Raw genomic sequence first — 21,036 nt, 5'->3', positions numbered from 1 at the left:
GTATAATATTAAAATAGAGTTCCTTACATTAAAATAAATGTATTCTCCACTTTATGCTAAGGAGCGCATATGAAAATTAGGCTATAAAAGAAATCTTCAATATAATACGAATAAAAATAATTAAAAAATGTACATAGCAATTTATTTACATACATTACAAATAAAGCAAAATATGTGTAGATATATAATACATTCTTAATAATGTTTCTTTTTTATGTATGTACAAATTTTATTGTTTCCTGATTTATAAGTTCATTTTAACGTAAAACAACAATAGTGGGAAATGTGTGATGTAATAAGTAACTTCAAAATTTAAAATTAGCGCCAATTGTTTCAGTAAACTCGCCATATTTGATAGACAATATTGAATCATAGAGCCTCCACTCTTAAAAAATGGTTTGCTTATGTTTTGTTACATTCCTTCCTATTTAGTCTCACTCTTGCTTTATTTTATGATCGAATATGTAAAAAGGTCACCTTGAACTGTCGTTTAAATTTTAGCGGGGTTTAGTGTTTTACCGTGTTGTAATTTTTAACATTATTTCCTATTTGTAAGTGAGTAAATAATTGAAAAAATAAACATGGGAGGAAAGTGGTCAAGTATGGATCCTTCTCAAGTCGAAGTACCAGAATTAAAGGCTTTATTAGAAAGAGATCCATATTTACAACCATATGAAACTGACATTCGCAAAAGGTATTGTATTTTTTATATACATAAACGTATGTTTCTTAAAAAATTACAGTTAACAATTAGTAATCCTTACAACTTATGATTCTAATTGCTTTAAGAGTTCATTTTTCTGAAAGTAGAGTACTTATTTTATTACATACTATTATAGTTTAAGTATTATTTATTGTTTAAATAATGTTTTAGTTTTGTATTTGTTTTAATTAAATTAATAATTTTATTTATTAGATATGCATTGTTCAAAGATTACGTGGAAAAAATAGAAACTGGTTCTGGTAATTTAGATAAGTTTTCAAGAGGATATGAAACTTTTGGAATACATATTAAAGAAGACAATAGCGTTGTTGCAAAAGAATGGGCACCTGGAGCACAGGAATTATTTTTAATGGGAGAGTTTAGTAAGTAGTTTAAAATTAAACATTTCTAACCAACTGATTACCCATTGATATGGTCTTTTTGTTATTGCTTGCTCTAACACTTTTGCAAAAAAATAATTTTGTTTGCATATGCCTAATATATATTTTGTTTTTTTATTATTAGATAACTGGAATAAAACACTTAATTCATATAAAAAATTAGAATATGGCAAGTGGGAATTGCATTTAGCTCCTCTTCCTGATGGTAGTTGTCCTATAAAGCACCTTTCAGAAGTTAAAATAATTGTCAAGAATCATAATAATGAATTGTTAGAAAGACTGAGCCCTTGGGCTACATATGTTACACAAAATCGGGCTGAATCTGCTACATATAAACAACGTGTATGGTGTCCATCAACTGAAAATGTATGTAAAAATACAAATATATATATTTATTTAACTTAACACATACACACACACACATAAAGTTCTTTGGTATGGTTTTTGGAATGATCTCTAGTACTCAGATGGTTAATGCTGTTCTATAAAGTCATGTTTATAAAGATGAAGCAGTATTTGAAAGTAATAACAAATCAATAATGTTGAAATTGGTTGTTGCTTTGTGTTTTCCTTCAAAAGTTATTTAAAGAATAACATACCATGCATGAATTTGCGATTTTGTCAGTTACAATACAACCAATAAAAATGTACCGTCTCATTTGATAAAATGTTGATAACCTTAAAATTCGAAATCTGTGACCTTAAGAAAAAATCAAGCTTATCATAATATTTGCCTGTTTGTAACAAATAATATTTTCTTAATACACTTTTTACACACAAAATATTGTAGAAATATTTAGGGTCGTCAGGTGGCTTCTTTTTTCGAAATATATTTACACGTAATTAGAGTACTTATTCTTTAAAATAATATAAACGCGAATCGAGAAAAGTAATTTCTCTTTGAATGGATGAGAAATCTTTATTATGCATATTATCTAATAAAATAAAGTCGAACAAATTTCATTCTCGTGTACAAATACATTTAAAATGATATCTGTTGATAGGTTTATAAGTTTAAGTACCCTAAGCCAAAGAAACCAGAAAGTCTTAGAATTTATGAATGCCACGTCGGTATTGCGACTCAAGAATTAAAAGTTGGCACATATTTAGAATTTGCTAAAAATCTAATTCCGCGTATTGTAAGACAAGGTTACAATACTATACAATTAATGGCTATTATGGAACATGCTTATTATGCCAGCTTTGGATATCAGGTATGAATTATGTATTTATAGGAAGTAAACCTTCTTAGCAACGCATAGTATAACAAAACAGAGAAAAAAGTTGAATCCTTTATGCAGAACTGTCGTTTGATAATACAATTTCTCTTCTATTTTTGTAAACTCTCTCTACAGTGAAAGTTGAATAAGTGCTCTGACTGATCTACAGCATAAATGTCCGTTCGTTATCCCCATTACTGAGAGCAGATTCCCTTTGTTACACCACAAAGTTCGGTAGCCGAGAACGATCTCTTTCTTTTTTATTTGCCGTCCTTTTCTACGTTTGACAACCAACTCGGGCTGTTTCTATAATTAGAACCGATTCATCTACTTTATAAATGCATTTATTCAACTTTGCTCTCTATACATGTTCGGCCACCTCTGGGAAAAATTTTAATGGATGATTCTAGAGGCCAAAATAATACGAAAATCAAGAATACCAATTTGTTGATAAAGACTTCGTTAAAAAGTTATCAGTGTTTAAAGTTGCGCCTGTAGATAGGCAACCTGCGTACAGTTATGTGCGCACGATAGTGATTCTCACTCAGCATGAGAAACCTGCTTAGTGACGATCGATAGATCGATAGCCTTACAGTTTTTTGAGTAGAATCACTATCACGCGTACGCAGCTATTCGCAAATTGTTGTTCTACAGGCGGAACTTTAAACGTTAATAACTTTTAAACGAAGCCTCAATCAACAAATTGGTATTCTTGATTTTCGTTTTATTTTGGCCTCTAAAATCTCCCATTAAAATTTTTCCCAGGGGTGGTCGAACACCCTGTATAAGACTTTATATTGAATTAGAAAAATTTATATCTGCCTAAGTTTTTAATGCTAATAAAGAATATTTGGGCACATGTACTTATATATATGTTTAATTAAACTTAATAAGGTAACTTCCTTCTATGCTGTTTCATCTCGCTATGGTACACCAGAAGAATTAAAGGAGTTAATAGATACAGCACATAAACATGGTCTATATGTTTTATTGGATGTAGTACATTCGCATGCTTCAAAGAATACTTTGGACGGATTAAATATGTTTGACGGTACTGATAGTTGTTTCTTTCATTCTGGTAATCGCGGTCAACATCCGCTTTGGGATAGTAGACTCTTTAATTATGGAGAATACGAAGTATTACGATTTCTACTTTCCAATTTACGGTGGTATATTGAGGAGTATGGTTTTGATGGATATAGGTATGCAAGCATTAAAATTCGCTTGTCATAGTATAGGATTTACATTATTTGTTTATACATAACATAATATGTAGGTTTGATGGTGTAACATCAATATTGTACCACTCAAGAGGTGCTGGACAAGGTTTCAGTGGTCATTATGATGAATATTATGGTCTTAACGTTGACGTTCAAGGCGTCGTATACTTAATGCTCGCGAATCATATGTTACATTATCTATATCCAGAAATCACGACAATAGCGGAAGATGTTAGTGGAATGCCCGGAATTTGCAGGTACAATAGTATACACACTGTGCGTCGCGACTTAAATCATAGTGTAAGGGGTTGAAAATTTATGTTAAGTTACAGGCCTTCAGTTATTTCGCATTTTAGTATAGGAATATTTTAGTGTAAATTAATAAGTAATTACTTTTCATTAATATTGAAGGCCCGTCGCCGAAGGTGGCGTAGGATTTGATTATCGATTAGCTATGGCTATTCCTGATAAATGGATCAAACTTTTAAAAGAAGTGAAAGATGAAGACTGGAAAGTTGGAGATATTTGTTGGACATTAAGTAATCGCAGGTGGATGGAGAAAACAGTAGCTTATTCAGAATCTCATGATCAAGCTCTTGTAGGCGATAAAACAATTGCGTTTTGGCTTATGGATAAGGAAATGTATACGCACATGAGTGTACTAAGTTCGCCCAGTGCAATTATCGACCGTGGAATTGCTCTTCACAATCTTATTACGTTAATCACGCATGCTCTAGGAGGAGAAGCTTACTTAAATTTCATAGGTTAATTTTAAAATGATACAGATAATACGCTATAAATATTTTTAATATTTTGACAATTAATTTTAAGATATATAAATTTGAAGGTAATGAATTTGGCCATCCTGAATGGTTGGATTTTCCTCGAGCTGGTAATGGAGATAGTTACCACTATGCTAGGCGACAATGGAATTTAGTAGACGACGAAATGTTAAAATATAAATTCATGAACAATTGGGATCGTGCTGTAAATAATCTCGAAGAAAAATATGGATGGTTGCACGCTAACCCTGTAAAGTTTAAACATACATTTGTATTTAAAAATACTTGTATATTTTCATAAAAAAAATATTTTTTTGTACACAGGCATACGTGAGTTGGAAACACGAAGACGACAAAGTAGTTGTCTTCGATCGGGCAGAACTTACATTTGTCTTCAATTTTCATTCAGTAAAGTCGTTTCCTGATTATGCTATTGCAGTAAAGACGCCAGGAACGTATAAGGCTATTTTATGTAGCGATGATAAGGAGTTTGGTGGCGAAAGTCGTGTCGATAATAACGTGAAACATTTTACTAAGCCAGAACCGTTTTCGGACTATTCAAATAGAATGATGATTTACATTCCTTGTCGTACCGCTATTGTCTACGTCCGAGGTAAATTTATTCTAATATCATTACCTGTTGATTATTTATACAAGGGACGTATATCGGTATTTTACCGTTAATTTTTTTGTTACACCTTCATAACTTTTATAGAATCCGAAATACAGATATATCGATATGACACCATACGCTATATGAAAATACCGAGTTCACCGAATACCGGTATTTCTTTTGGTTTTTGGTAATACGCGTGTCTTGGTTTTGGTATAATTTGCTGGCAAAATACCGGTATTAAGTCCCTGATTTATACTACTGATAATTAATTACTGTCTTATTTTTAGAAACGTGAGTAATTGTTATGATCATGATCAAACAAGGACTGATATAAAGTTACTATGTATAAATAAAAAAAAAACTATTTTTATACCAAAGTTTTTCATTAATATTTCATTAGAAATTATTGAAATTAAAGGAAAAGTATAAATGATAAAATAGATATCTGACATTTTTGAATCAAATAATACTTAATACTGTATGTGTTCACTAAATAATACTCTTATTACAAATTATGTACAACTTACTACAGCTATGTATAACTTAATTCAATAAATACAATGGATTGGATTTGTAAAATTTGTGTGATTATTGTTTGTGATCTTGCGATATTGTGATGATGTTATTGCGAAAAATTTATTTAACTTTTTATTAATTTACTCCTGTTTTATATTAAACATTTTATTCATATGTTACATTACTGAATTCTACATCATTTATATCGTAATCTTTCATTTTACTTTCTAAAACCCACCATTTGTCTAAACATCCCACATCTACGACCCTTTGATGAAATGTTAAATATCGAGGTTTTAAATGAGGGCAAATAGCTTTATACAAGGTACATGCTTTATCATAGTTATCTAACCAAATAATAGTAATTAAACCCAAATTTAGTTGTCGTACAATACCTTCGCTGTAGCATTGTCCTAACCACTTTACATGATGTTCAGATATGGGATTGCGTACAGATTCTCCTACTTGCATTACTTTCATAGTATATTGTAATAAATGTTCTCTGAAGGAACATTCATCTGGTTTATATTTGTTCATATATACACATAGTGCTGTAACTAATGGAACAAGTTATTAATTTTTAATGTATAGGAGATTTCCTGTAGTTTTTCACCAAACTGCAAAAAATTAATCTAGAAGTCAAAAAATGCATAAAAACCATGTAACATACTAAAAGCATATGTAGAGGCTCGTATCGGACGCTCTTTACAATCTTGAGCAACACCTTCTGCTACACTTTTGTAATCTATATAAACATTCTTCCAGTATTTTCCTGTAAACAGAAATGTATTAAATCAAATAACATATTTGATTCACATTATATTTACTTTACACCGCGCTTAAAAATTATTCACCCCATCGTTCGAGAAATGTTCCTTTCAGCTTTTCTGGAGTTTCAAAATTCTTTGCTTTCATATAAACATTAGTGACATAATTTGTTAATTTTGAAGAGAATTTATATTTTAGAAGTCGATTAAACTGTCCGTAGCTCATGTTGATCGCAAAACTATATTAGTAATCTTCGATGATTATAAATGTCATTCAAAATATGCATTTTTAATTCAAAAGTAAAACGTGTTCACGTTACAGCTAGATTTCTTTATGCTGGATACGGCATTGGCCGAGTTGTGTTAATGTAGACGCCGCCATATTTGAGAAAACACTGCATGCGCCACTTGTATGGCGCCCTTTTTTCTTTATTTGAGACATCATTGTGGGGGTCAAGCACACGTAACATCAAAGATGCCAGATTAAGCACCGGGTGCACTATTCACACTATGCCAGATAACGCGTACGTGAGCTCGAAGAGTTTAGGAAAGTTGACAAAGGCAAACTGACACATGCTCTCATTCTCGATTCTCTGAAGCTACCCGAAGTAATTTCGAACCGCCTCCTGGAAGTCGAAAGAGCCGCCCAAGTTTGCGTGGAATAGTTCATTATTTTCAACGCTAGATGGCGCTTATTTTTCGACCTCAAACCCCCTGGTGCTAAAACGCTCAAGTTTGTCGTGGAATAGTTCGTTACCTTCAGCGCTAGATGGCGCGAATTTACCGACCTCAAACCCCCTGGTGCTAAAACGCCCAAGTTTGTCGAGAAATCCATCTAGCGAGGACGATACGAACTATTCCACGACAAACTTGGGCGTTTTAGCACCAGGGGGTTTGAGGTCGAAAAAGAAGCGCCATCTAGCGTTGAAGATAGCGAACTATTCCACGACAAACTTGGGCGTTTTAGCACCAGGGGGTTTGAGGTCGAAAAATAAGCGCCATCTATCGTTGAAAATAACGAACTATTCCACGCAACTTAGGCGGCTCTCTCGACTCGCACGAGGCGGTCCGAAATTACTTCGGGTAACTTCGGAGAATCAAGAAAGAGAGCATGTGTCTGTTTGCCTTTGTCAACTTTCCTAAATTCTACGAGTTCATGTACGCGTGATCTGGCATAGTGTGAGTAGTGCATTCGGTGTTCAATCTGGCATCTCTGCGTAACATAGGCCCCCTGGTAACAACAGCTGATAATGATTAACGGAATATAGTTGACCGGTACAATAATTTAGATCACAAACCATTCATTGTTGACGCGCAGTTATGGCTCGAGCGATATTTAATCCATGGAATAGTCGTAAGTTCGTTGATAACACTATCAGTACTCAATAGAAGTTGACGTTTCATATTGTATTGTTATACTATTATCGAAATTCTTGGTGTGATAATAAATTAATTCGATATGTCTAATTGTAGGTCAACCAAACATGATATAAATAAAGAAGACAAATTTTTTCTCAAAATGATCGATCACATGCATGCTATATTGTACATTCGCTTGTCAAATTTGTATCATTAAATGATTGAAAGTATTTTATAAGGCATTCTTTGAAACGATATATCTTTATAACTTTTATAAATTCAGATTTCATAAATACAATTTTATAATAAATTAACGATGCAAAAGATGTATGTCAGATTATCGCATAATACACGTAAGATAGGTGAACTTTGCTCTTATGATATGTATAAACATTTTATTCTTGAAAAATATAACTCCGTTTGAGGGTAAACCATCCACTTATAAGATGTTTTAATATATTTTTAAACGATATATTTATGTTTGTTTTTTACTGATATTATCGGTATAATTAACACTTGTCAAATTACACGTGATACAGAATGTAATGCGCAAGAATATTACATTTTAAAGGATATAATTTGGTTTTTATCTGCGAAATATTCGTACTGTAAAAAAATGATAAAACATGTAAAAAACATAATAAACACATTATGAGGTTCAGATATAGGTTTTCTTTCTTATACAGTTGTAAATAATCGTACAATGGATAGAGACAGCAGAATAAACCTATCTTGTGTTTCTTATGGTTTTTAGGTTATTTTATGTAACTACCTTTAATCCTTAAATGGTATCGTATATTTTCAACATCCCAAAATATGCTATCAAACAATAAAAAACGATCTGAAAATATCGAATTCTTTTTTGTCTTATAATATTGAATCAGTCTCATGAATCTTTAACCACATTTATATCTTTTGGCAGTACAGAGGTGGCAATTGATTTTGCGAAGAGCCTATTCTCAAGAAAAATTTCAAAAAATCACGACACACTACACGGTTGTACCAAGAGAAACGGATCCAAGATGGAAAGGTAATTTATTCCACAAATATTCTAACCCTTTCCATACTAACTGTAACCTTGTCCAGATGACCTTGACTTCCGAAATTTAGGTTCAATTAACATCTAATATAACTTGCATTAGAAACTAACAGTATATCAGATATTATTGAAAGGGTTACAAAATTAAATATAAAAGTGTCCATTGATGTCATTTGTATAAAGCATTAAATATGTTTCATAGATGTGAACATGGAAAGGTACGTGGACGAGTGCGATATACTAATTGTTGGTGGTGGTCCAGCTGGACTGTCTGCAGCTATTCAGGCACGTAAACTAGCAGAGATGCACGGAAAAGAACTTAGAGTTACAGTCGTTGAAAAGGCTGCCACTATCGGTGGTCATATTCTTAGTGGAGCTTGCTTGGATCCGATTGCTTTGAACGAACTACTACCAAACTGGAAAGAATTGGATGCACCCTTAAAGACTCCTGTCACCGAAGATAAATTCGCGTTTCTCACTGAAAAAGGCAGGATATCGATACCAATTTTGAAAGGAATGCCAATGTACAATCATGGAAACTACGTAGTCAGGTAAGAAAATTAGATAGTACGGTTAGTTATATAAACAAGTATCTAAGAATATCTTTTGTCTAGTTATTATTTTGCACAGATTGGGCCATGTCGTGAACTGGCTCGGACAACAAGCAGAAGCTGCAGGAGTGGAGTTGTATCCTGGATATGCTGCGGCAGAAATACTATATCATGAAGATGGATCTGTTAAAGGAATAGCCACGAATGATGTTGGCATTGCGAAAGACGGCTCTCCAAAGGATACCTTCGAACGAGGAATGGAACTGCACGCTAAATGTACAATTTTTGCCGAGGGTTGTCACGGTCATCTTACAAAACAAATTTCGAAGAAACTGGACCTCAGAAAAGACTGTGAGCCTCAGACTTATGGTATAGGATTAAAGGAGGTAAGTTCGATATTTTTTCAACCCTTTCGCTTCGGCATGCTTGTAATAAAATACGATCTTTGCGAATGGAATATACGACATATCAATACAGTAGACCACGGTTGAATTTCTACGATCTATCCCCACTCTTCCCCCACCACTCAACGAAACCTGACCAAGTAGAGCAGGTAAGGAAATATTTTACTTTCCGCAATTTTCATTTTACCTATTAGTAAATCATACCAACGGATTGCTGGGATTCTCGCGATTAAAACGTGTCCAAACATCACACAATTTACGTTACTTTCAACTAACTTAACAAATGTAACATAAGTATAAAATTGTGTACACGTTTCTTGAAGCGAAAGGGGTAATAGAAATTTGAAGAATGTATAGTAGAAATGTTTCCGCTTAGATCTGGGAAATTGATCCAAAGAAACACAGACCTGGTACTGTTGAACATACAGTAGGTTGGCCACTGTCGAAAAATACGTACGGCGGCTCCTTCTTATATCATCTTAACGAAGATACACCCCTTGTTGCCATAGGTTTTGTTATTGGGTTAGATTATTCTAATCCTTACATACATCCGTTTAAAGAATTTCAAAGATTTAAACAACACCCAAGCATTAGACCAGTCCTTGAAGGAGGAAAAAGGTAAATCAATACATTTAAGCAAATTCCTCTTTTTATCTTTTACTTTAGAATCTTTGATCGTTACTTTAGAGTAGCATATGGAGCAAGAGCTTTGGTAGAAGGTGGTTTACAATCTATCCCTAAACTTCAATTCCCTGGGGGTTGTCTCGTGGGTTGTACAGCAGGATTTTTAAATGTTCCTAAAGTTAAAGGAACGCATAACGCTATGAAAAGCGGTATGCTCGCAGCAGAAAGTGCCGTTGAGGCCATAATTGACTCGGAAAATAATCCATCGCCTACCAAAGGCATAGAACCAAAAACTTATACCGACAAAATAAAAAACAGTTGGATTTATAAGGAATTGAAAGCTGTTAGAAACATAAGGCCCAGCTTCCATACGAGTCTCGGTCTTTACGGGGGTTTGATATATTCTGGATTTTCGATGGTAATCGGAGGTCGAGAGCCATGGACTTTATCTCACGGCGGTAAGATATTCGAATAAAAGTAAATGGAAACACGAAGTTTCATTTCTCATTAGAAATTATACTGTTCACAGGCCCGGACTACAAAAAACTGAAACTGGCATCCGAGTGTACACCGATCGAATATCCTAAACCAGATAATGAAGTGTCTTTTGATTTGTTATCGTCAGTGGCTCTTACAGGTACAAATCACGAAGGCGATCAGCCACCCCACCTCACCTTGGCTGACGATACTGTCCCGGTAAGAAAAAATTTAGAGGCGTTCGCTGGTCCAGAAGGTCGATTTTGCCCTGCTGGTAAGTAATAAATTCGAATTTAAGTACACATATTTTAAAAAGTATTACAAACTTAATATATTAGTGATTTTTTTCTCGGTTACCGTTATTCATTTACAAGTAATAACAAGTAATTTGCATATTATTTACTCTTTCTATTATTACAATAACATAATTTCAAGCCATTCGGTCAACTAGAATTTGAGATATCATGCACACCAGTTAAAAAGATAAGCTTAAAGAGACGTGTACTTTTAAGAAACTTGAAAAAGAAATTGATTTTTCAAACTTCCGGATCCAAAATACCCTCTTAAGATGATCAAAAGTGCCCCCAAGCCAAACTCAACGATAGTTTAAAAAAAGAAACCATTTTATACCAAGTCTCAATTCTATGTTTCGATTTGGGGCGAGGTGAAGGGATTAAAGGGCAACGTTTCTGGCAAATTTTCCCCATTTTGTCCCGCGAAAAATTTCGAAAAAAAATCAAATGCATCTTTTCAAATTTTTCTTTCGAAGATCCGTGTTGTAAAAAAATAAGAAAATTCGTGAAAACGGTAATTTTGTATCGAAGCAAGTATCCTTTGCTCCTCAACATCTCCATTAGAACCGCCAGTTCTACTTTATCTCCCTACTACCGTCTCTCGTTCCTATCTTTTGCTCCTTTTCTTCTCCCCCCTAGAATCTCGTCTGGGTTTATCGACCGATGTGTCCTTGAACTTGAGCTATCCGGATACCCCTCATGGCTAGACTACCCTCGACCGAGCACACCTCACGAATTCGGAGTGCACGTATCTGTGGCCGACAACCTTGCCGCGGAATGTACCCTTTCCTATTCGTCTCTAGAACACTCGCGAATTAAACTATTTTTAGTCGAAAAGATCGAAAAGCTTCTTGGTCGACGTTCCGTGGAAACGGTGGAATGTGGTAATTGATAGAGGAATAAATTGACCGCTTCGTTGTCTACTCGGCAGTGTTCTTAACGCGAAAATATAGCAATACGCGTTAGCATTTTCAAGGGAGAGAAATTTATATGTCTGTCGCGGCGCTATCCTCTCTCGCCACCCTTGGTATTTTTCTGCACTCCATCTTCTTTCTATTTTCCTCGCGGAACGGCTTCTTCCTTTTCGGAGACTCGTCGTCGGGGAAACAGGGAGGAGCTTGATGGGGAGCTGTTTCCCTACAGGACAATTCGAATGCCTGGAAAGTGGTGGGGAGCAGGTTATCGACTGTCTGGCGGAGGGCACAATTTGACCTTTGAAGCGAAACTCTGAAAGTCTTCAAAAGAATAATATTTAACGTTCGTTAGACGCTTGAAACTCCCATACGGTGGTGAACAACATTTTTAGACGATTATATTTTTTATAGGGGCGGTAATAACACGTTAAATTTTTCAAAATATATAATAGCAAGGGAAATTTCAATGGATAACGATAGTAACGCTATATGTAGATTATTAAATAACAATTCCAATTTAAATGATCCCTACACCTAATGTTTTTAATGTAAATAATGAAGATTTTCGCTACGAATAAAATGTTCGCAATAGGAAGGTGGGAGGCGTGTTTCAGTTAACTGTTATTTATTTCAGGTGTATATGAGTTTGTACCACTAGAGTCCGGGGAGGGGGAGAGACTGCAAATTAATGCACAAAATTGCATTCATTGTAAAACGTGTGATATTAAAGATCCGAGTCAAAATATCAACTGGGTTGTACCAGAAGGCGGTGGTGGTCCCGCGTATAATGGAATGTAAATTTCAATTGTTGGTCTTCGTAATGTTATATTTGCAAATTATATTTTTTTACGATAATGAAAAATGTTTATACATGTCTTCGAAGATGTAATAATATAAAACTATTTTTTTATTATCAATTTTACTGTATAAATGAAATATACATTCAAATCGGTGCTAACGATCAAAGCAGTCAATGTTGTCAAATAGATGGAATATTTAATATTTTAATATACTTTGAAAAAGGCACGAGCAATGTGTCGGCTTATGAATTAAATTTAAACGAATGGATAACTTTATCTAACAAGAAAATATATAATGCGTTTACGTTGATAAAAGCGTATTTTTTATACATACTGAAAGTATGAGAAATATAGTTCACATTGTAACAAAAATATTTTATCGACGCTTAAAAAAATTCTGTATAAAAGACATAAATGTAAAGGATAATAGATCATTTTTGATAACGAAGTGTCTATTTTTAAATGGAATATTATTAATATTATTTAAATGGGTTAGATAATTAGTACTGCTCACTGCCATTAATTTACCTTATACGTACGTGAATTTTCAATTTGTCTGCATATTAGTAAAATTCAACAGATTTGTCATCTGTTGGAATAATGATTACTGTGTTATACGTATTTAAAGCGAATTGAAAAATAAATGATTTGGTAAGAAAAAAATATTTTTTAAAGGGAACGTATGTTTTCCATAATTTTAGATACAATTTTATATATATTCTTCCGTTGATCTTCGTACAATTTATCTATTAAAATTTTTGTATGCGTTATATTTCTCCAAATTTATATAAAATATTGTATAATATGAAATTAAATATGAGACTTTGTTTGCACATACAATTATACACAAGAATAAATGTATCTAAATAATGTAATAATGTCTGACAGAATATATACTAAATAAATGATCGCAGGTGTTATTTTTTTTGATTCTTTTTATAAGGATGATGTAATGCATTTTCCTCGTACTACATTCTATCAATAAATGCACTTGTTTTCCCACTGTTACCATTAAATATAGTTGTTTGGCTCTTCTTATATATAATACCAATTATACAATTAATATCAATTTGATTTGATTACGTACAGTTTAAAGAAACACGTAAACAGAACACTAGTCACACTACTAACAAATACTTTTATTACGAAGAATCTTTAGTAAAATTTATACAATAAATTTTAAATAACTCTTGCGGAATGACATTTTTTGTAATATCAGTTTGCACTTGTAATGTAGTATGGATAAGAATCTCCATTTTCCCATTCATCATTCTGACACGAATGTACACATATTTTGAATTTAGATTAAACTTATGTTCACAATTTTCTTCACAATCCTAATATACTGCCAGTAGTATCGAGGCATACGAAGCAGAAGCTTTTATCATCTAAAAGTTGAAATATATTTCAAATATAATGTTTATAAAATTGCATTGTATATAAAGATTTACCTTTAAAGCAAATAAATTAATATTTTTCAACGAATACATATATTATACGATTTGAACAACGTTAATCCAAGCTAGGAAGAATTCAAAGAAGTCGGTAAAGAACTAATTATATTATTGTATGCCACACTGAATAATAAGGCAGTCATTGTTTGAAACGTTTTTCATAGAAGAAGCACTTCAATTTATTTATCTTACACAACGATATTAGCTTAATATATCATTATTATTGTCATTACATTAGTAAACGTTTCCAGGGAGAGTTCAACGAACTTTCCAGCTGTAAGTGTTAGCTTCTTTTGCGCTCGTAGCAGCAACAACAATATAATTCGACTCTCTCGAGTGTTTAACTTGTACCAAAGCATACTGTACACAGTTTTACTAATATTCTGACTCTAAAAAATAACTTAACGTTAGAGGCGGATTTATTATCTGTAAACGTACAAGCATCGTCTTTTCATAGTTTAATCTTTTACCTTCGAAGAAAGATATTCACCGGTATAACAAAGAACGAATGCTTCGCAATTTACAGTTACGTAATAGGGAAACCATCTCGTGATTATCGTGGGTCCTTCTTCGGTGCCTATATACTAAAATATTCAAAGTAACGGCAAACGTTTACGCGCATAAAGAATAAACATAAATCAAAATTGACTTACGTATAGGAGAATAAATCCTAAAAAACACATGGCTAGAATATTTGCAAGAAATTGCACTAACGACACGTAGGTAAATACGACTTTAATATTTTCGGATAAACAAATAATCCTTTGATGTTTGGTAATGAGGTTTTTAATCGCGCGTGGTCTTTCTTCCGCGTAGTAGTTAGAAAACTCCATTATCTCTTCGCATATTATATCAATTTGACTACCAACGTGTAGCACCTAAAAAATGATTTTGAACTGTTTAATTTTGATTTTTTGAAAATTGAAACATTCTATTTTATTATTACTTCCTCGGCTACGATAGAGTTCAAACAGAAACTCACTAGTGCTGCGAACAATGCTATTAACATTGATGTGATGACAGCTATACTGTATTCAAGCACAAACTGTGTGATTAGAATAATTTCATAAATCGGAAAGCTCGTCGTTTCAAAGGGAAATTTCATTTTGAACAATAATTTCTTCTCGTTCGAAGTTAATTCCTCGCCAGTGTCGTCGGGAAATAACAGGGTGGATGCTGCATATAAAATGCAAGTCATCGAATAAACGCCTAAAAAAAATTTTGAAATGCGAGAGGCCAAAATAGCTTTGTCCACCATGACATGTTTATTCCGTTCGGTTAGAGTAAGATTATTCCAATCTTCGAATACGATCGTTAAGATGTCGGAAAATAATCTGTAGAGAGCAATTTTATAGTCATTAACAGTCGACAGGATTATCATTCGAATTTTTAATTTTGAAACTATTGTACTTTTGATCGTTCAATGTCTAAATATTCGTTAGAGTAATTTTAGGGTTTTTAAGAAATTTTTCGAGATATATTAAATATTCTTTTGTTGTTTTATTAAGGTTGGAAAGTGATGTTTTATCAAGATGTTTCTGTACTCGATCAAAATCAGAATTCTATTTCTGGTTAGTAAAATAATTTTGATACGGTTGTGTTGCTCACTCTGAAACCTGAAAATTATTGCAACATGCGTCTTACCGGTAATTGAACCAAATAACGATCAGCTTAATGAATGTAACGAGATCCGATAAGATCACGCTCAAATTATCCAACAGGTCAGGCAAGCTTTCTGTTTGGCTATAAGAAGCACAGTACCAAAATTGGGATGACAAGGAGATTCCCAACGCGATCGTCCAAAGAACGCGTTTCAAAATTTTTTGAGAAGATTTCGGCCAAACACCAATCAAAAGTAGACCAAATTTCACAGGATAGCTAATTATAGTTATCGTCGCCATTGAATTTTATATCTTTCTATTCAATTCTTCACGCCTGTAAAGTATTGATAAAAGAACTTTTTTTTTAAATCACTGATTCGAGTTAATAAATTTTAACGCAAACTCGACTAACGGGCACTTTGCAAATCGAAAACAAATCTACGAACAGTCTGCAGTATACTGAAAAATGTTTCATTTCGAACAGTGGTCGAAGTTTCGAAGCACTTTCGTAAACCACAACTTTTGCTCAATGTTCATCGATCAAGGTCAATTATCTACTATATACTATTATCTGGCATTACGTACAAACAACAGGAAGCAAGTCGTAATTTATGTAAGATCGATGATTATCTATCTATTCTTCTATTACTTTCTTTGTGGAAACGACCAGGCATTATATGATTGTAAAATTTTTCGTCTGCGAAAAGCGAGCACAGTAAAATGGCGATTATCGGAGAAGGCAGACACAAAGCATTCTCGATAAACGGATTTTCATATAATACAATGCTTTGTAGCTGCTGTATACGTTCGAAGAAAATACTCTTTCTTTTAAAAGCAGGCCTGAAGGATTCACGTCGTTCTGTTTGATAATTCATTATTTTTCCGATAACAGACTTTTCTAAGATCAACATTGTGATTAAAATATATGTCGAGTGAGTACGTTTCGTTTATATGTGTTCGTAATAAATTTAGAAATTGTAATTTCTGTATAGAGTGATTTGCCTAAAATAGAACATCTGAGTTTCTTGAAATTGTTAAAAAGAAACTATCGTTAATAATCTCCTGAAAACAGTGAAATAATTATTTCCCTGATTGGTGAATTGGTGCTACAGATGGCAATATTTATTTTCAGAAACAAAACACGCATACTTTATAAAATAAATCTCTTTGTAATAATTTGGGACACGTATAGTCATTTGTTTTTACATTATGAAATTCCAGGTGTTTTCTAGTAATCTTTGTACAACTAGAGAGGAGATGATTTTACATGAAAAAGTAAGTAGAAAATGTAGAATAAGATATTACCGTGCAATGCTTCATTTTCGAGATAATTGAATTTGACAATTTGTCTGGAGCAAGTGAAATTCAATACGCTATGTCAGACGCGTCTGACCATATATTTACTGTTACTACTTGCATCGACCAGTGATGGGTGTGATAGCTTTTCTCGTGATTTTCAAGCACTTTGATGTTCAAATACTTATTTGACGACTCCTATTGTATCGAAACATTAGGGACTTTTTCACCCCATGAATTTTCAAAGTCGATTTTCTCGAAAACAGAATCTCCTGTATACATTTTTCACTTAATTTATTTTTGTATGTAGAATCGTAAGCAAATCATGTATTTTTTAATACGTTATTTGGTGAAACTCGTCATTCCCCATACAAAAATATTAAACCATTTATGACGAAAAAGCAGTAGTTTAGCAAATATTTTAATTTTAATATTCTGGGGGTAGAATTAACAAGTATGGTATTATTAAAATATCTTCGAAACTGTTGATGATACTAAAAAATGTTTCGGACAAAAGTTGGATGGTTTCAGGGAATATAGAACCTAATGGAAGTTACCTTTTCGTAAATGGACGCGTAGAGGGCACATGAAGGTCAACTTTATTTTCTTAAATGGAATTATATATTTTTGAATACATTAATTGGTGCAAATCGTAATTCCCTACACGAAAGTACTAAGTCACTTATAGGGGGTGGCATTACAAAGTATGGCAGTAAAATTAAAATATCTTCCAAACTATTGCTTTTTCGCTATAAGTGGTTTAGTACTTTCGTGTAGAGAATGACGAGTTACATCAATTCATGTATTAAAAAATATATACTCTCGTTTATTAAAACAAAGTTGACCTTCATATGTCTTCTACGCGTCCATCTAAAAAAAGCTTACTTACATTAGCTTATGTATTCTCTAAAACCATATAATTTTTGTTCGAAACATTTTTTAGTATCGCCAATAGTTTCAAAGATATTTTAATTGTAAAATTTTAATATCATACTGTGTGTAAAAATACATTAATAATATCACTTGATAATCGGTGTTGGATTTTGCTAACTAGCGTAAAAATTTTACTAAATATCAATAACTTTTTATTTGGATAAATTACTCGAACATAACAGTCTCGTTCGAATAATCATATGGATAACTATTTATTCGAAATTCTTAGTTCTGTTTCGAATTCGTTTCGATTATATTTTTGGTGAAGCACCACTGATTTTCTATCCAAGAAGATACCAGGAAACAGTAATAATAAACGTAATAACAAACGTAACATTCTTAGTGCAAATAGTCCATAATTTCGCTGGGATTGTAGTGACAAACGAGAATGGTTGCTTCTCTTTTTTGTCATTGGAATTATTGACGATATGCTGGTTTCTCTTTTATGTTTTTGCTCGGATTTATTTATGTAATAATAGACTGGCAATTCCGTTTGATCGATAAGTAGTTTTAGAAAAGTTCAGTATGTAAGAGACGTTCGACTGTGCAACTTGCAGCTGCAATATTCAGAAAGACCTGCTCGGCACGCAATATGGTTGTTTTTATAGATAATTTAGTCGCAATGTGACAACTCACGTTGAATCTTCGTATCTTATTTCCTTTCAATATTTGTGATCCAAATAATACTTCAATTTTCGATTAAATCTGTAGTATAGTATCCTTAAAAAAATTAACAAAACTCCTGCGTGTAACGATATTTAATTTTGCAAGAGAAATATTGACACCAATGGCGTTAAAAAGTATAATAAATCGTCCACTCGAACTCAGCCTTCATCTGTTCGGTATCTGGCCGAGTTCTTCGTGCCCAATTTTAAAAGAAGTAATTTGGACAACAATGACGTTAATATGTTTAGTTTTTCAATATTGGTATTGCGTTGCTCACGTTAAATCGAGTGACTTGATCGACATACTAGACGGATTGAGTCTTACTTTTTCGAACACGCTCGTATTTTTAAAGCTGACTGTTATTTGGTTTAACAAACGGTAAGATTTCTATTATAATTGTTTTTCGTTTGTAAAGAAATGCGACAATCAGAGCAACGAACAAATAAAATTGAAAATCTCGAAATCCTTTATGTTTAATAGTAAGTATCTTATTAAACGTGAATCGTTAGGAAATTTATTTTGTACAGAACGTTTTGTGACATTCTGGAGATTATGTTTGAAGACTGGAGTCGTAATTATGCCTCTAACGGTGAAAATAGACAGATTATGATAAATACGGCCATTTTATCTTCTCGTATTTCGAATTTCTTAATTGGCTACTTTGCGGTGACTTTCCTTCTATATACAGGAATTGCTTTAGCACCATTCGGCGAGGACGAAGATGAATTGACGACCGAAACGAGGAAATTATTTGTCAAAATGGAATTTCCTTTTGATGCCACAGTTTCTCCGCTTTATACAATTATTTTAATCGTGCAGTTCTCGTTCCAAGCAGTTCTAGTTCTCGCAGCAGTCATGTCAATAGCATTGATTGCAACATTAGTAAGTATCCAGTCTTTAAATTATGTTTCTGAAAGATTAGGTACACGAAGAATTGTTTAAGATCATGTTTATCACTTTTTAAATCTAGACTAGAATGTGACTGATTCAGGGAATATTCAAAACAGACAATTGTTCCTATTATTATTCAAATACAGGTTGACAAATTATTCGAACGAGTCTTGTTATTTAATAAATATCACGATTATTCGATACTTCTTTATTTGTCCTTAGACAATTCCCTGTTAAAAATATCTTTGAAAGTGGCAAATTTGTTTCTTTTAAATAGATTTTGTACTTGTAAAATGTCTATTGTGTAATTGTTTAAAAAAATGTCACCCCGTTAGATGTTACATCGATCATTTTAGATATTGCATATTGGCAGTCAAATAGAAATATTTTGCAAAAGAGTGACGAGAGATTCTGGCTATCCTGGAAAAGAAGAATCACAAAACGTAATAATAAAAGATGTGATTTGTGAACATCAAAGGATCATAAGGTTGTCCGAAAATATTGAAAAAATGTTTAGATACATATCGTTGGGGCAATTTCTATCAAATATAGTGGTAATTGGATTCATAAGCTTCGTTCTTGCAGTTGTGAGTAAATTGAATTTACATGTTTTGTCGATTCATTTATTTTTAAACACGCTTTGAACGCATATTCTTTATTAATAACCGCGAAGTCTTCGAAAATGGATCAAGGACCTATAATAATAGCCAAATGCTTTCCCTATTATATTGCTGTAAATTGTGAAGCATTTATTCTTTGTTACACGGGTGAATATCTTTCTTCAAAGGTACGGCCTCTAAATAAACAATAAAACAACATCAAGGATATTGTTTCTTTCGATATTATTAATATGGCGTTCATTTTTAGGGTGAAAATATTACTGAAGTCATATATAATATTCTTTGGTACGAATTCAAGCCCAGAGAATCTCGTATTATATTGTTAACAATATTGCGATCTCAAAAACAATTAAAACTCACAGCTGGAAAATTTGTGACTCTTTCGTTGGAGGCCTTTGCTAATGTAAGAAACTACATTACTACATTAAACTTACAAATGAATTTCGTAACACATTATACAAGTTTTAAAATATTTCTTTATTTAATGTATACTGTGAAATATTAATATTTCTTTTCTCCTAAAAAGTTACTGCACTTTTAGATTTATTATAATACAATTTCTACCGTTCTATTATTTATTTAGAAGTTAGACTGTGTGGAATTATTTTATAAATATAATTGTAATGGACTTCAATTTTCAGATGTTGAAAGCTTCTGCTTCGTATGTGTCGGTTATGCTTGCAGTATACTGATACTTGAGGAAATTATGAAGCGTTGAATAGAAGTAATCGAAACACAACAAGTCAGACAATTAATCAGACAAATAAATCAGACAATTTTATTTTATTATTTAGGCAAGATGGTGTGCTTAAATTGTTACGAACTGTATTCTAGGGAACCATTTGTGGTACTGACAAAATATTTATTGTTACTATGAATCGATGGACAC

At 32.8% G+C, this 21,036-nt stretch overlaps 5 protein-coding genes across 7 annotated transcripts; 3 read left to right on the top strand and 2 right to left on the bottom strand.

The window, feature by feature from the left end:
- The first annotated feature begins 421 nt into the window (after positions 1-421).
- Positions 422-5,448, top strand: Agbe (1,4-alpha-glucan-branching enzyme). The gene is made up of 10 exons (XM_076778436.1): positions 422-694; positions 917-1,086; positions 1,229-1,470; positions 2,109-2,318; positions 3,219-3,526; positions 3,601-3,801; positions 3,956-4,308; positions 4,392-4,576; positions 4,651-4,939; positions 5,230-5,448. The coding sequence occupies exons 1-10, from the start codon at positions 582-584 to the stop codon at positions 5,235-5,237; spliced, it is 2,079 nt and encodes a 692-aa protein (XP_076634551.1). The 5' UTR covers positions 422-581; the 3' UTR covers positions 5,238-5,448.
- Positions 5,449-5,563: 115 nt separating this feature from the next.
- Positions 5,564-6,652, bottom strand: LOC143348366 (mitochondrial import inner membrane translocase subunit Tim29). The gene is made up of 3 exons (XM_076778496.1): positions 6,313-6,652; positions 6,129-6,230; positions 5,564-6,015 (listed from the first exon to the last, which is right to left on the bottom strand). The coding sequence occupies exons 1-3, from the start codon at positions 6,449-6,451 to the stop codon at positions 5,624-5,626; spliced, it is 633 nt and encodes a 210-aa protein (XP_076634611.1). The 5' UTR covers positions 6,452-6,652; the 3' UTR covers positions 5,564-5,623.
- Positions 6,653-7,372: 720 nt separating this feature from the next.
- On the top strand, positions 7,373-13,595 carry Etf-qo (electron transfer flavoprotein-ubiquinone oxidoreductase). Of its 3 annotated transcripts, XM_076782773.1 has the most exons (9): positions 7,373-7,579; positions 7,699-8,372; positions 8,512-8,614; positions 8,826-9,174; positions 9,254-9,560; positions 9,955-10,196; positions 10,266-10,660; positions 10,732-10,953; positions 12,521-13,595. In XM_076782773.1, the coding sequence occupies exons 2-9, from the start codon at positions 8,370-8,372 to the stop codon at positions 12,682-12,684; spliced, it is 1,785 nt and encodes a 594-aa protein (XP_076638888.1). In that variant the 5' UTR covers positions 7,373-7,579; positions 7,699-8,369; the 3' UTR covers positions 12,685-13,595. The 3 variants fall into 3 exon arrangements, with proteins under 3 accessions (XP_076638888.1, XP_076638889.1, XP_076638887.1); XM_076782774.1 differs by lacking the exon at positions 7,699-8,372; XM_076782772.1 differs by lacking the exon at positions 7,699-8,372 and having other exon boundaries at positions 8,507-8,614.
- A 428-nt stretch (positions 13,596-14,023) lies between these two features.
- LOC143349731 (putative odorant receptor 92a) lies at positions 14,024-16,041 on the bottom strand. The gene is made up of 6 exons (XM_076781210.1): positions 15,785-16,041; positions 15,123-15,474; positions 14,794-15,018; positions 14,611-14,724; positions 14,374-14,529; positions 14,024-14,074 (listed from the first exon to the last, which is right to left on the bottom strand). The coding sequence occupies exons 1-6, from the start codon at positions 16,039-16,041 to the stop codon at positions 14,024-14,026; spliced, it is 1,155 nt and encodes a 384-aa protein (XP_076637325.1).
- Positions 16,042-18,757: 2,716 nt separating this feature from the next.
- On the top strand, positions 18,758-20,839 carry LOC143348144 (odorant receptor 13a-like). The gene is made up of 7 exons (XM_076778051.1): positions 18,758-19,014; positions 19,164-19,270; positions 19,325-19,518; positions 19,884-20,111; positions 20,201-20,314; positions 20,395-20,550; positions 20,789-20,839. Exons 1-7 carry the CDS (start codon positions 18,758-18,760, stop codon positions 20,837-20,839), a joined length of 1,107 nt encoding a protein of 368 aa, XP_076634166.1.
- The last annotated feature ends 197 nt before the right edge of the window (positions 20,840-21,036 follow it).

The sequence above is a fragment of the Colletes latitarsis genome, chromosome 2 (genome assembly GCF_051014445.1).
Source record: "Colletes latitarsis isolate SP2378_abdomen chromosome 2, iyColLati1, whole genome shotgun sequence".
NCBI classification, from domain to species: domain Eukaryota; kingdom Metazoa; phylum Arthropoda; class Insecta; order Hymenoptera; family Colletidae; genus Colletes; species Colletes latitarsis.
Note: the sequence above shows the minus strand (reverse complement) of the source record. Positions and strands in the feature narration are given on the sequence as shown.

Coding starts and splice junctions, on each gene's coding strand:
- Agbe (XM_076778436.1), top strand. CDS start 582: ATGGGAGGAAAGTGGTCAAGTATGGATCCTTCTCAAGTCGAAGTACCA. Junction 2,319..3,218: donor ATGCCAGCTTTGGATATCAG/GTATGAATTATG, acceptor AAACTTAATAAG/GTAACTTCCTTCTATGCTGT. Junction 3,527..3,600: donor TATGGTTTTGATGGATATAG/GTATGCAAGCAT, acceptor CATAATATGTAG/GTTTGATGGTGTAACATCAA.
- LOC143348366 (XM_076778496.1), bottom strand. CDS start 6,451: ATGAGCTACGGACAGTTTAATCGACTTCTAAAATATAAATTCTCTTCA. Junction 6,231..6,312: donor AACATTTCTCGAACGATGGG/GTGAATAATTTT, acceptor TTCTGTTTACAG/GAAAATACTGGAAGAATGTT. Junction 6,016..6,128: donor AGCCTCTACATATGCTTTTA/GTATGTTACATG, acceptor TTGTTCCATTAG/TTACAGCACTATGTGTATAT.
- Etf-qo (XM_076782772.1), top strand. CDS start 7,546: ATGGCTCGAGCGATATTTAATCCATGGAATAGTC. Junction 8,615..8,825: donor AACGGATCCAAGATGGAAAG/GTAATTTATTCC, acceptor TATGTTTCATAG/ATGTGAACATGGAAAGGTAC. Junction 10,197..10,265: donor GTCCTTGAAGGAGGAAAAAG/GTAAATCAATAC, acceptor TCGTTACTTTAG/AGTAGCATATGGAGCAAGAG.
- LOC143349731 (XM_076781210.1), bottom strand. CDS start 16,041: ATGGCGACGATAACTATAATTAGCTATCCTGTGAAATTTGGTCTACTT. Junction 15,475..15,784: donor GTTATTTGGTTCAATTACCG/GTAAGACGCATG, acceptor TGCTCTCTACAG/ATTATTTTCCGACATCTTAA. Junction 15,019..15,122: donor TAGCATTGTTCGCAGCACTA/GTGAGTTTCTGT, acceptor ATCATTTTTTAG/GTGCTACACGTTGGTAGTCA.
- LOC143348144 (XM_076778051.1), top strand. CDS start 18,758: ATGGCGTTAAAAAGTATAATAAATCGTCCACTCGAACTCAGCCTTCAT. Junction 19,015..19,163: donor GTTATTTGGTTTAACAAACG/GTAAGATTTCTA, acceptor TATTTTGTACAG/AACGTTTTGTGACATTCTGG. Junction 20,551..20,788: donor CGTTGGAGGCCTTTGCTAAT/GTAAGAAACTAC, acceptor TTCAATTTTCAG/ATGTTGAAAGCTTCTGCTTC.